Genomic DNA, 12,767 nt, shown 5'->3' with positions numbered 1-12,767 from the left:
TCTTCTTCTATTTTTAACTTTGAAGATATGACCGACAATATGGCAAATATAACAAATTGAAGACACTATATTTTTCGTATATGTTTTTATGTAATCCTCAAATTTAGACTGTTTGCAAGGATATTTATGATCTTATGACCGTGGCACTTATGACTATGGCAAATACAAAACATTCAAAATATCTCTTTTAATTCAATATCAAAACTCGGGATATTCGAACATTAGAATCCTGAACCACGGGACTAGAAAATCTATCTAATTATCACCACGTGAGAAAACAGGACAGGTCGTAAAGAGCTGGAGAGTCTGTTTCGGGCTAATGTCACGAGCATGTTTTATGAGTAGGTGAGCCAATCCCGGAAAAGCTACACACCGAGCCCAGATATGTGTAGGGATGTGGGAGAAACAGGTGGAAGTAATTTTTCGCTGTGCACCTCAATATTGGAGCAACGGCAGAAGCGGAAAGGAAGTTACCTTGGAGTGCGTACAAACGATAGCAGTGTCCCAGTTCTCGATATCTTAGAGATCAAACGGGAAATTGGGTCCCTTAAGAACAATTGAGCCGCAGCCAAGGACAGAATACTGGCAGAGCTTTAGAAACATACTAAAAAGTAACTGACAGCGGTACAACACTGTGTAATTTCCAGGATTTAGGAGAAAGAGAAACTACCGGAGGAATGAATGGAAGGAATTGTATGTCGCATCTATGAAACGGTAGCAACTACCGTGGCATAACGCTGATCTACGCCGCCTACAAAGTACTCTCTCAAATTCTGCTCCGCCATCTATCTCCTTTAGCAAAGAGATTCATAGGGTAGCACCAAGCGGGCTTCATGCAAGCACGCGCTACTACGGATCAAATCTTTACCCTAGGCAGATCCTTCACAAATGCCGGGGAGTACAACATCACTTCTCCGTGGACTTTAAGGCGATGTATTATTATTATTGTCAATCGAGACCAGCTATGGCAAATAATACATAACTACGGTTTCCCGGATAAACTGACACGATTTATCGTAGATATTTTGGACCGGTTGTTACGTGTGCATATCGGTGAGGGTGTAATCTGACGAACTGGCATCATAATACGAAGCATGATTTTGAGCAAAGGTAGTCAACTCATAGGCTTCGCAAGAGACACCAACGTTATTACGAGAAACTTTGCAACGGTGGAGGCAATCTACGCCAGACTAAAAGTAGAGGCCAGGAGAGTTGGACTAGAAATCAATGCGTCGTAAACCAAGTATATAAAAGGTAGAGGCTTGAGAGAAATCAACATTCGCCTCCCACGGATGGTGATCATGGAATAGACCGCGCTGAACTCGAAGTGGTAGATGAGTACGTATGCATGGGATCCCTAGTAACCGCCGACAACAACACAAGTTAAGAGATCCAACGACGTATTTAAGCTGGAAATCGGGCCTTTTCGTCATTCGCAGGACGTTTCGATCCAGCAGCATACACCGCCGCACGAAACTGACGACGTTCAAGACCCAAATTGTAGTTCTCTTTGGCCTTGAAACCGTGACGCTGTTTACGGAGGACGCACTGGCGGTATTCGAACGGAAAGTGTTGCGGACTAAATTTGGTGGAGTACTGAAAGTGGAGAGTGGCGCAAGCGAAGACGAAGTTGGAGTTATTGGAGTAGATTTTACGTTTCATGTTTGCCCAGAAATTTTTAAAGTAACGCAGCTGGGGCGGGTTCGCCGTCTTGGGTATCACCGCGTCTTCGCAGGTCGGCAGGTATTTCGTACTATAAATTGCCACGTTCACGGCCAGTCCGGAGCGAAAGAAGAGCGGCTTTGACATCTCCTTCTCGCTGATTATCAGCTATAGCAGCACCTTCTTGGGGAACTTGGTGTGTAAAATGAACTTCACCTCGAAGCTCACTTCCTTCTTGAGGGAAGTAAAATACGAAATGCCCTGCCAGTCGTTGCCACCCAGGGCCTATCTCACCCTTATATTTGTTGTCTATTACCACCGCCACGTCGCCGGTCACCGGGAAAATCGACTTGGCCATCTTATTCAGCCGCTGCCGCTGCGTCATTGCCTGCAACTCCGAGACCAGTGGACGAGACTTACTTACTTTTTCACTGTTTGATCGGTTGCATCGACCTTCCGGTCAAGCACACGCAGGGATGTAGCCACTTTTTCCTCGGGCTATTGCTCATCAGCATCATTTGGAGCTTCTTGTCCCTCAGGGTTGTCGACCGTCCGGAATCGGGCTTTCTTACGAAGCTCTGAATGTGGTCCATGGTGTTGTAGATGCCGGAACGGGCGTATCCTGCGTCCGCAAAGTGTCGCACGATGTCCGGTTTCGGCATTCATTGAACACGCACGCTTTCTCAAGGAGTAGCTTCACTGTTTCCGCGATCACCGTTAGAATTCGTCCATTTTTTCTGCTGACTCATGGGTTACTACGATTGATGCTGCATGGCTAGTTTCGTCAGCGCGTGTGAAGTTAAACCCCTGAAATTGGCAATTGTTGTCCATTTTTCAATACAAACATTAGGAAATTGGCGAAGGGTTTCCTAAGCCCGAGTAAAGTAAAGGCAAATTCTTGATACGGCTCTAGGCTGTTGAAACAACAACGGGATTACTCAGGTTTTAAGGCTTGTCTCCCCAGTAATCCGGACATAAAAAACGTAATCAAACACTAACAAAGCAATGTTTTTCTTACATGAATGTTTATTCCAAACTACGGGATATGGTTTACAACTTCACGGGTTCAAAACATCATTATTCTTCACTGATGTCGAATTATCGTACTTTGCGCTTCACTCACCATTAGGCTTTGTAGAGTCTCCTCGGTGATCTTGCTGGCAGCTCTCATCCAGACTCGATGAAAATGTTTGTCATCTTTAACCTCTTCCCAGTCAACATTTTCATACGTATACCGTAAAACGGGGCGAATAGAAACAGTCTGCGATATATCTTGCAGTGTACAAAAATACTATAATGTATAGAATGAGTATAAAAGTTTTGAAACATGGGTCTTGCCTCCCTTTATTAAGGGTGTAACGTCCATTTTGATAAAATAAGTAATTCATTGTTTTATTGAAAAAAATGTTGCATGTTTCTATTCACCCCGCAATGGGGCGAATAGAAACACTCGCCAATAAAATACGTTTTCCTTGTTCTGATAGAAAATTCTAGTTTTAATTTGAAGAAAACAGAACAATTGCATCATATTTATTGATATGAGAGGCAAGAAAACGATATAAAATATCAAAATAGTGGAAATATTCGGTTTATTACTTCATGTTTGTTATCTGATAATGAATCTGTTCTATTAGAGTCCTTTTTAGGAACAGAAGAATTCGGGGTTGGGTCAAGCATTTCCACCGGTCTGGCATCTTCCGGTATTTCATCTAGGACACGACATCCGGAAACATTGTGTCTTGGTGGAACTGAAACCTTGATTCATATCTCTCGGATCAATCCATGTCGAGCATCATGCAGCAGATAAATCAGACTTTCATCACGTTTTTGGAAACTAGCGTGGTTGTCTACTGGGTTGAAGTCTAAAGGTAACATCCGATATATCACAGAGTAGTTGATTCTATATTTCGTAACCGCTTGACAAGGAAACAGTTTTTTGCGTAAAATCTCAACAGCAACAGGCGGAGCGAATACGTTTTTGGACTTTTTTGTTGGTAAGTCCTGACCATGATGGGCTTAAAAAGGCGCAAAACATATTCCAGACATCATTTTACATATGAAACATTATAGTGTTTATCAAATCCACATGGTTTAGTACAAAAAATAGCCGCTACGGCGTTGTTTCTATTCGCCCCGTTAATCTGAGAACCGCGAGTTTTCCATGAAACATAGGTAACGTGGTGATGAATACCTTACGGCAATCCTTTAATTCACCGTAAAAACTCGAAATGCTAAACTACCGACCCAGCATATCACACGAACAAGTTCTAAGTGAAGCAGAATGGCTTCCACAGACAAAGTTTTTTGTTACTCGGAAACGTTCAGAATTTGAGCCCCCATTTTGCATTTTTTTTAAGCAAGCCGACAGTAGTGCTGCTAAGCAAAAAATGGGTTTGCAGGACTTGTTTACTATTAAACTATCAAAAAAAATATCTTTTGCATGGTTTTTAAATGTAATCGAAGACTTAAAATCGCATTTTTCAAGTTCGGAAGTTTTGTTTCCATTCGCCCCACTGTTTCTATTCGCCCCGTTTCAGGTTATAATGTTTTGATTCCAATATCCGCGCTCATATATATCATACAAACTCGCAATTGATGCGCAATACGTACTATTTTGGAGGCGTTATACGTACTGAGGAATAATGGTATGCAATTCATTGATATACGTATTTATATACGATAATATCCGATAAAAAGTGATTTGTTTCACACTGTCTTACAACTCTAAGCCTACAATCGTAAATCGGTAAGACTTCACCATGATATACAATTAAAGATGAATTTCTGCGCATGATAAAAAGCGTGTTATACGATTTCAACTTCGTTGAGCTACATTCGCGATAGTTTTCATACATTGATAGGTATAGAATTTGTGGTTGACTGGGTTGCTTCTTTCCAGAGAGCGTCCGCTTCACCAGAACATAATATCTTCCGAATGGGCGCAGCTGAGAACAGTGGGGGGATTCGCAATTTTTGGTAGAAATATTCTTCGGTATCTTTCCTGGCCATTGCGTTGTAATAAACCATTCCTGGAAATAGCTTAAAGTCTTCCACGATGTTTAAATTTCTATCGTTCTTTACGACGTATGAAAGTTTTGACAAAGAACGCAATACAATTTTTGAACACGTGCTTTTGCCGTCAAATTCTGCGTATCGTTGGGTTGGGGACTTTCTTGACTTTAAAGGACTTTAAAGCGGTACGCTTCTCCGATTTCTGAACAAATTCTGGTGATATTCCTACTTTTGTAGCCTCTGTTCGGATAGCGACTCAGATTCCTCTTCACAATTTTCTTCATCTTTCTGTGCAAAAAATTATCCGCACGACCAATATTTTTATTATTTTTTGGTTTTCTTTCGACACTCAAACGTTCAGAAAGAAGACCTTTTCAACACATCGTAGACTGTGGTTTTCGGCAAGTTAAGTTTTTTTGCGAGTTCACGTATCGAGAGGTGAGGATTTCCGATACGACTATAAAATCCGTTCACGCACGTCTTTTTCGTTCGTCGACATTTTGAGCACTGTTAGTAAAATGTCGGTGTGGTGTCGTGTGATGAAATTAAACAACAAGTCGGTGGGAATCATCGGAATATGTGAAAACAAAACGTTTTCACTTTTATAGTTTCCTTTCAAGATTTTTGTTTCAATGTTAATGCTCATTGAATGCTTTCACCGTGAGCCTGGTGCCATTGCAAGTCGAAATTGATTGACATTCCGCAAAACTAAAATTAACGATTCAATCCCACAATAGCAAATTGTTAGGAGATAATCCGGGCAATTCAAGCGAATTCAGGAATCCACTGAGATGATTAAAAACATTGTCTTAATTCGTGATGGAATCCTTCTGTTTGAAATGCTAAGTGCATTAATTTAACCTTGGATTATGAAATAATGATTTTTATTGCTCATCAATCTTACATCATTTTTTCATCAACAACTTTGTTTTTGGCAGTCAACTCCTCGAAGGTATTACTTTAACCACAGAGGAGTTTCACCAAAATTGACTGGAAGTAATGCTAGAATTAACCACAAATTACTTAACCCTTAAAACATACGATCTCTCATCGCCTTCAACTGTTAGAATCTCGGTAAGATATTTTTCAATTAATCTTAAATTGTTTTTTTTTAGTTTCATAACTTTTTGAATTTTTATTTGTAAATTTTTCGTAAGATTCTATCGAATTCTTCCTCCGCCAAGTAAGCATTCGTTGAGAAATTTCTTTCAAACCTCACCTGATTTCCCTAAACTAGACAATTCCGCTCATTTTTATTAAAAAAATGTACATTTGTTTTGAGACAACACCAAAATTCAATCTTTTTATTACCAGACTAAAAGTTTTCTTCATCCGCAGTTGCAAAAATATCCATATGTGGATAGAAAGTGCGAAAATTTTGGTTTCATTTGTATATTTACATTCCATGTAAATTCCGTTAACTGCAGCAAACTAATTTGATCTTAATCTGCAAACAATAACTATAATAATACTACGTCGTGAAATATGATTCAAAATAATTTTCACCAAGTCCATCTAAACTATTCATCTTCATCAACCACTTTGACCCCTCCACCTTTTTATTTCGGTTCTCACCGAAAATAAAAAAAAACCGACCTCATAAAATACCATGCGCACGCCGCCCGGTTTTTGCGAACGTTTGTTGATGACGTACAAACGCGTTCGCATGGCTTGCCTCGACTTGACCCCCGCATCCGCATTAATGCAGGCAACTGTCAGTTGGCATCTGGAGGTTCGCATGCTTCAACAGGGCACGCGTGCCGCCCCAAACTAACTGGGCCTCTCGTTCAGCATCGAGCGTGATTTAATGGAGTAAATATTTACCAATCCGTAGCTATTGGTGCGAGTCTAAGTCTGGTGCCTCCTTCCTCCCGCGTTGCTTGACGTCATCAATCGACGCTGTATGCTTCGCATAGTAATACGAGATGCTTGCGGATATGATAAATTTAGCCGAGTTGGAGCATGAATGAACGACTATTTCTGCAGAAAGGACGCCGATTGCCGAATCAGTGGCGCTGTCATAAGTGATTCCTTCCTGTCATATGGCGGCGAATCGGTTCGGTTTCATCAAACCGGTGCGTTGTTGGATGCTACGTAATCATACCGCATGACTACGACAAAAAATATGTATTGAACGCGAGGCCGGTTTCGACCAGAGAAAAAAGGTGCCAACTGTGTGCAAAGTGTAAAAAAGCGATGTGTCAGCGCGAGGTCCGGTGCTTTTCAATGGCTGTATGAAACTACCTGTCACGTTTCAGCAGACTTACCCATAAGCTAGCTTTGAAGCTCTACGGACCAAAGTTCAATCGGCTCACACCGGTGAATTCGATTGGTTGCTTAGTAGGATCGTTACGTGCGGAGCAATTTCGGCCCGTTAAATGGTTTATGGTGTGATGAGTTAATGTTTAAATTTTCGCTGTACCACAATAAATTGGTTTTTCGCCTACACCAGGCAACGGATTGGAAGATTGACATCACTGGAAATTCCACTGGCTGGTAGTGTACACAGCTTTTAGCTGAACTCAATTCGCAAATTTTGATGCACACATTGAAGATAGGTTTAGGTGCTTTGTTTGACGGATTGATTTATGAATAAAATTCAACATTTGTATTTAAATGAATAAAAAGATAACATTAATCACCATTTTTCGCTGATTTTCGAATTGTTATTAAAATTGCTTATATTGTGCTTAATGGTACAAGCAATCTTATCGTGCATGTGTGGAAAATTTCCAGCAGCCAGTTTCCATTTCAAATGACTAACCTTTCTATCCATCGAGACACAAAATATTTTTTTTTAGTTTTTTGCATATTCATATGTCTTACCGGATATCGTTATCACTGTTAGATACAAAGCTTATGGGATATTAGTTTATTTACCTTCGATTTTATCATTACTCTTTCGTTCCCTATACATGACCTAACCGTGAGCATGTCGTTTTAAATCTCACATATATTACGTGCTCTGTTGTTTGAACATTGATAAGCCAAATCCGTTTTGACGTACGCCGCGACGTTGTTTATTTTTTGCATACCGCTAACTATCAGCATATGTATATGTCATAATGTCATGTACTTTGTGACAGCTATATAAATACACACTTGCATGCTAACTGCAACTGAAGCGCTGAAAAAATTCAATAACTTCCATTGAATTCGTAATAACCAGTATTCTGGTAGTTTAACAGATAAAATGTTTGATCAATTTATGGTTCACGTCCCCCATCTAAATTGTATTTAAATTTAAATACGGATGAGATTTCCATCTCGAAACGCATATCAAACGGTTGAGTAATTCTTTAGCTCAGTTGTATCACTCCTTCGTTATTCTGAGAATTTCTCATTTCATTGCCCAAATGCAACTACTTATACCAAATTGGAAATCCCACTTTGCATTGGGGCACATACTTGGCAACTCGTTCATACCTTCCAGTGGTACGCTGAACAAAAGAGATTAATAAAAAAAGCGTACAAAGGCCAATTGCCAAAAAGATGCCATGTCACGATGATTCACAGCACAGAAGCCCCGAACACCTGGCGAAAGAAGAAGTGCCAAAAATTGGCATTCCATTCGGACACGTGAAGCTACCAGAAGTCAAATAGTGCCCCCAGAAATGTCCGAGATCGGCGCTTCTGGGAATAACCAGAGCTGTAATTAAGTCACTCTGCAAACGTGCGATCGCGGTTCAAATTTGCCGACACGCTAGTTATGATGTTTTTATTGGGGTCGTTAACACGATTTATTTTTTCTCTGTTTATTTCATCACCTTACGCATACCGATCATTTTATGAATGAAAGACTGGTCGAAACGAAACTTCGAATTATATTACCTCAGCCATGCTGATGAAATATGAAAGGAAGGAAGGAGGCTTGACTGAATATGTGATGAAATACTGGCTTGATAGGCGGGTGATCAAGTAGGTATGAAATGATCAATTTCCGTACATATTTTCAACGGTTGGCCCCTGGATAAAAAAAATACAGCTTTCGTTTATCGGTGCACAATTCTTGTTATTACTCAGCAACTTGATATTTTAATGGCATGGAAATAACTAGACTCAAGAGAAAGTTTTTCCATACAAATTGCATGCAAGATCATCAATGAATGCCTCCGACAACACAGAAACTGCTGCTTTTTGCTGGAAACCCGACTCCGTTCGACTCGAATAGATCCTCGTGTTTGAGAGCTTAGAGACTGACACTTATCAAGTGCAGAAGTAGGAATCGTCCTCTCTACACATAAAGTGTAACGCTTCGTTAGACTTTTACAATAAAAAAATAAAATCAATGCATCACGTGACGTTAAATCGCCTTAGAAAAAAACGTTGCTCATCACATTTAGCTCAACAGATGTGATGTTGTTATCAGTATATAACTCCTACCCGGTTAAAAGCAAGGTGCAATTAGATTGTGTGATGCAGTCATACTACATCGGTCGTTAGTGATAAGTAGTCAAACTAACGGATTGCAATGAAAAGTTCAGCGACAGTCCTAATCCTGTTAATAGGTGGTAAGTAACTCAATACTTTCATTGAGGTATTTCAACTTACCGTTCGCTTAGGTCTATGCTGCCATTCGCAGCCGATCGAAAGTGACTCCGACGAACGATCTCCGGAAGAGTCGGAAGCGATCGAGCGCTTGAGAACAAAGTTCGAAAATGCTTGCATTCGCAACAGTGGTTCGGAGGTGACGTACGCTGAGGTGATGGAAGCTGTCGCTCTGATGCCACGGTGTCTAAGTGGCAAAATCAATATCGAAGCAATATTGCAGGGTTGGATGAGTTTGAACAACGACACACGGGAAGGATTCTTTTCGGAATATTGCCCTGTGGTTCGAAGTAGCGTGGTGGAATGTTTACAACCGATCGAATCGATTGCGCTGCAGTGCTTAGAATCTGGTGATCAGCGAGTTGAGAGTCCGGACTTTCCGGTTTACTTTCTGCCTCAGGTGTTGGATTTAATTTGCGAGAATCATGGAGCAATTTTGTTCGGTATGTTTGGGGTATGTTTATTTATTAAATTTTAAAATGTTTTATTTTGACAGCTAACGATAGTGGAAATCCATCTGGTTGTTTCCAGAATTACTACACATACATAAAAAGCTGTATGAAAAATTTTGTCAGTGATACGAATGCAAAGTTGAGAAAAAATTATACTGAGCTAGAATGCAGGTGAGCCTCGATGTGTAACCATTTAACCATATTATTCACGATTTTTGCAACGTTCACAGAGTACTTAAAACTTCGAGGGAATGTGTCGCAGATAAATTAGGCGCTTGTGGAAATCGAGACTTAATTAAAATCTTCGATATACCCTACCAAGCATTAGTGAGGGAAACCGCATGCAAAAATGTAACTTAACCGTCATTTGTTCCGTAAATACATTGCTTGAAAGTAAAAGTTTGCTCCAGTTTAGGTTTATTCAATAATCCTGCTCAACGGAAAAAATATAAATTACACCAAATGACACTTTATAAACTTGCATACGATTTACAGCTTCCCCGACCTTTTTACGAGGTTGATGATTCGACTTTTTTCGCTCTTGCATCCCGTGATGAACCAGCATTTTCTAGTAAACACTGATTGTGCGAGTCGTGACCCCGCGAGTTCACATAATTATCTCCTTACTATGTGAAAACAAATTCAGCCAAAAATATTTTTTGTCGAGATAACGGCGCCAATTCTTAAACGTTCAACATATTCCCTCTGAGTTCATTCAAAAAGTTGGTGTCGATCGAATTGCTTGTCAGCGATGAATTCCGCGCTCCGCTTTCTAACGTTACTTATCATTGTCGGACTATCGGCAACTTTGGTGCAAGCTCAAACCGTTACCACTGAGTCCCCGCTGGATCCGATGGAGTTTTCGTACCTAACATTATGGAAGTACGCCGAAACTGAATGCGTGAAAAAAGGTATCAACGGATCGGAGATCACGAAGTCATGGATTGGAGTCCGTGCGTGTTTACGCACCAAACTGGATGTGGTTCAATTCAACTTGGACTCGTTACGATTGGATTTGGATACGCAAAGCGCGATCCTGGAAAAGTTAGACTGTTAGCTAGACTAGTGATCAGCCAAACGTTGAGGACCTGTTTTCTCCAATTGCAGGCATTGTCCGAAGTTAAGGACAGCAACCGATTGTTTCGATCCGTTCATGGAAACCGTTAAAAGATGTGTTCCGGAAGGAAACTATGAAATATTTGAAGCCTTGCAGCACTGGGTTGCGGACGTTTTGGACTACATCTGCAAAGATAATGGGGCCCAAATAAGTGAGATTCAAGCAGTCCATTACTAGTCATGCCAAAGTGATTCTTTTTGTGTTGAATTCGTTTTTTGTACAGAGTACGACAAAGCCAAGCACGAGAAATGTGCCAGGGAGGTTGGAGCATACATTTTCGAATGTGCTGCGCAAAATATAATCGCCAAAGAGTATGACGACAGAAAATCGTTCAACGAGGAAGATTGCAGGTATAGATCTTGTACATACATACGTGTAGGTCTTATCAGTTTGCCTCGAATTGGGCCAGATTTAAAGTTGTTTTCCTTCGGCTGCTCTTGGAGTTTTGAAGGCGTTATCAAAAATTTTGTATTCACTTCATGACCGTTTTATTGTTTTGAAACTTTACTGCATCTTTCTAGCCTGTATATATGTATACAGGGTGTTAGAGAGCTCACTTAAAATCCATTAAGGGGTGATAGAGGACCCTATTTGATGAAAAAACTACTGCATAGTTACTCACTTTTTTCAGTTTACGGTTGTGTTTACCTTTAACGAGGTCTTGCACAAAAAGTATGATAGCTAGCTCGATTCTGTTGTGTTCGTTAAAAAACTGAGAGGATTTCCTAATCAACAGTGTCTTAAAAACATCAAAGTAGAGAGAATAAGAAGCACTTAGGAAGGAATAAATATAAAATCAAATGTTTTTTGAGAACTGAACTTATTCTCTCTAATTTGACGTTTTCTAAACTCGAAATTTTCCCAGCTTTCCAATGAAATTTTCAGAATTGAGCTAGCTATCATATTTCTTGTGCTAGACCTCGTTAAAGGCAAACATAACCGAAAACTGAAAATGTGAATGAAACTGCAGTAGTTAAATTTTGGCCATATGCGTAGAATGATTTTTTTCATCAAATAGGGTCCTCTATCACCCCTTGAAGGATTTTAAGTCAGCTCCCTAACACCCTGTATATTACCACACGCAAAAGTTTGAGCCAGAGCGATTATTGCGTTCTTCCAAGCTTTGATCAGATTGCACTTAACATGCATAGTTTTATTGATTTACTCAACTATTTAGAGCTAATTTGACACCGTTTTCTTCTTTTGGCTTGAAGTATGTGTCGTTTTGTCTTTTGCCTTTTGTAAACTGAAAGCAATTTTGTGTTTCAATGGAAAAAATCCCATTAGAAGCGTTTTTTGCAACGCCTAGCTAATCCTCTTCCTGCGAAGGTGAATCAATTTTTACTTCGAAAAATCACCTTCAAACACTTGTTACTTATAAATTAATGCATTGCAAATTGAAGATCGACCTGTTCTTTAAATTAATTGCGTTCAACCATTCGGTTGTCAGATACGACATCACACGCGAGGAATGGGTTTGTAGAGTTCATTCATACCATTCGCTCATTAGATTGAAAATTTCAACAATGTCTTTTTATATTGCGCAAATATTCTAGTCATATTTTTGAAACAAAATTCACGAACTGCTTTTTTCGATTTTTTTCACGATCAAGGGCGCAGAGGAGCTTTTATCCTGTTGCATATAATTCGTATATACTTCACAAAGATTCGTACACTTTCAGAATGCTGGTTCGAGTGAGAGATTGTCTAGTCAATAAACTAAGCGATTGTTCCGTATTTTCAGCCAGTGCTCAACTGTTTTACGATAACTTTATACATATTACCTCATGTGCTCGATGATTAAAGTTGATAAACATAAACACGCCTTCTGCTGCATTGTATTCTTTCCGATAATTCTGACCATTCTTTCAAAGTAAAAGTGCAGACAGCGAACCTTGTTGTCCGAAAGCCCATCAAACCGAACAGCTCGCGGCATTCTTCGCATAGCATCGCACTTGATTCGACAGACAGATAGT

At 40.0% G+C, this 12,767-nt stretch overlaps 3 protein-coding genes across 6 annotated transcripts in view; all 3 read left to right on the top strand.

Moving 5' to 3' along the window:
- LOC129723622 (ribonuclease P protein subunit p25-like protein) overlaps window positions 1-12,767 on the top strand; it is a 59,194-nt gene that overhangs the window by 12,932 nt on the left and 33,495 nt on the right. The window lies entirely within an intron of this gene.
- Window positions 8,929-10,083, top strand: LOC129723623 (uncharacterized). 2 transcript variants are annotated; one of them, XM_055677960.1, is made up of 4 exons: window positions 8,929-9,185; window positions 9,237-9,665; window positions 9,719-9,845; window positions 9,905-10,083. In XM_055677960.1, exons 1-4 carry the CDS (start codon window positions 9,146-9,148, stop codon window positions 10,032-10,034), a joined length of 726 nt encoding a protein of 241 aa, XP_055533935.1. In that variant the 5' UTR covers window positions 8,929-9,145; the 3' UTR covers window positions 10,035-10,083. The 2 variants fall into 2 exon arrangements, with proteins under 2 accessions (XP_055533935.1, XP_055533936.1); XM_055677961.1 differs by having other exon boundaries at window positions 9,044-9,182.
- Window positions 10,234-12,632, top strand: LOC129723624 (uncharacterized). Of its 2 annotated transcripts, XM_055677963.1 has the most exons (4): window positions 10,234-10,718; window positions 10,782-10,942; window positions 11,015-11,141; window positions 12,474-12,632. In XM_055677963.1, exons 1-4 carry the CDS (start codon window positions 10,426-10,428, stop codon window positions 12,589-12,591), a joined length of 699 nt encoding a protein of 232 aa, XP_055533938.1. In that variant the 5' UTR covers window positions 10,234-10,425; the 3' UTR covers window positions 12,592-12,632. The 2 variants fall into 2 exon arrangements, with proteins under 2 accessions (XP_055533938.1, XP_055533937.1); XM_055677962.1 differs by lacking the exon at window positions 12,474-12,632 and having other exon boundaries at window positions 11,015-12,453.

This window comes from Wyeomyia smithii, chromosome 2, assembly GCF_029784165.1.
Source record: "Wyeomyia smithii strain HCP4-BCI-WySm-NY-G18 chromosome 2, ASM2978416v1, whole genome shotgun sequence".
In the NCBI taxonomy this organism is placed as follows: domain Eukaryota; kingdom Metazoa; phylum Arthropoda; class Insecta; order Diptera; family Culicidae; genus Wyeomyia; species Wyeomyia smithii.
This window is presented reverse-complemented; position numbering and strand designations above follow the sequence as displayed.

Bases quoted from the DNA above. Each gene is read 5' to 3' on its own strand.
- LOC129723623 (XM_055677960.1), top strand. From the start codon at position 9,146: ATGAAAAGTTCAGCGACAGTCCTAATCCTGTTAATAGGTG. The intron at 9,186-9,236 runs GTAAGTAACTCA...CCGTTCGCTTAG, and splicing joins CCTAATCCTGTTAATAGGTG to GTCTATGCTGCCATTCGCAG. The intron at 9,846-9,904 runs GTGAGCCTCGAT...CAACGTTCACAG, and splicing joins TATACTGAGCTAGAATGCAG to AGTACTTAAAACTTCGAGGG.
- LOC129723624 (XM_055677962.1), top strand. From the start codon at position 10,426: ATGAATTCCGCGCTCCGCTTTCTAACGTTACTTATCATTGTCGGACTA. The intron at 10,719-10,781 runs GTTAGACTGTTA...CTCCAATTGCAG, and splicing joins CAAAGCGCGATCCTGGAAAA to GCATTGTCCGAAGTTAAGGA. The intron at 10,943-11,014 runs GTGAGATTCAAG...TTTTTTGTACAG, and splicing joins AGATAATGGGGCCCAAATAA to AGTACGACAAAGCCAAGCAC.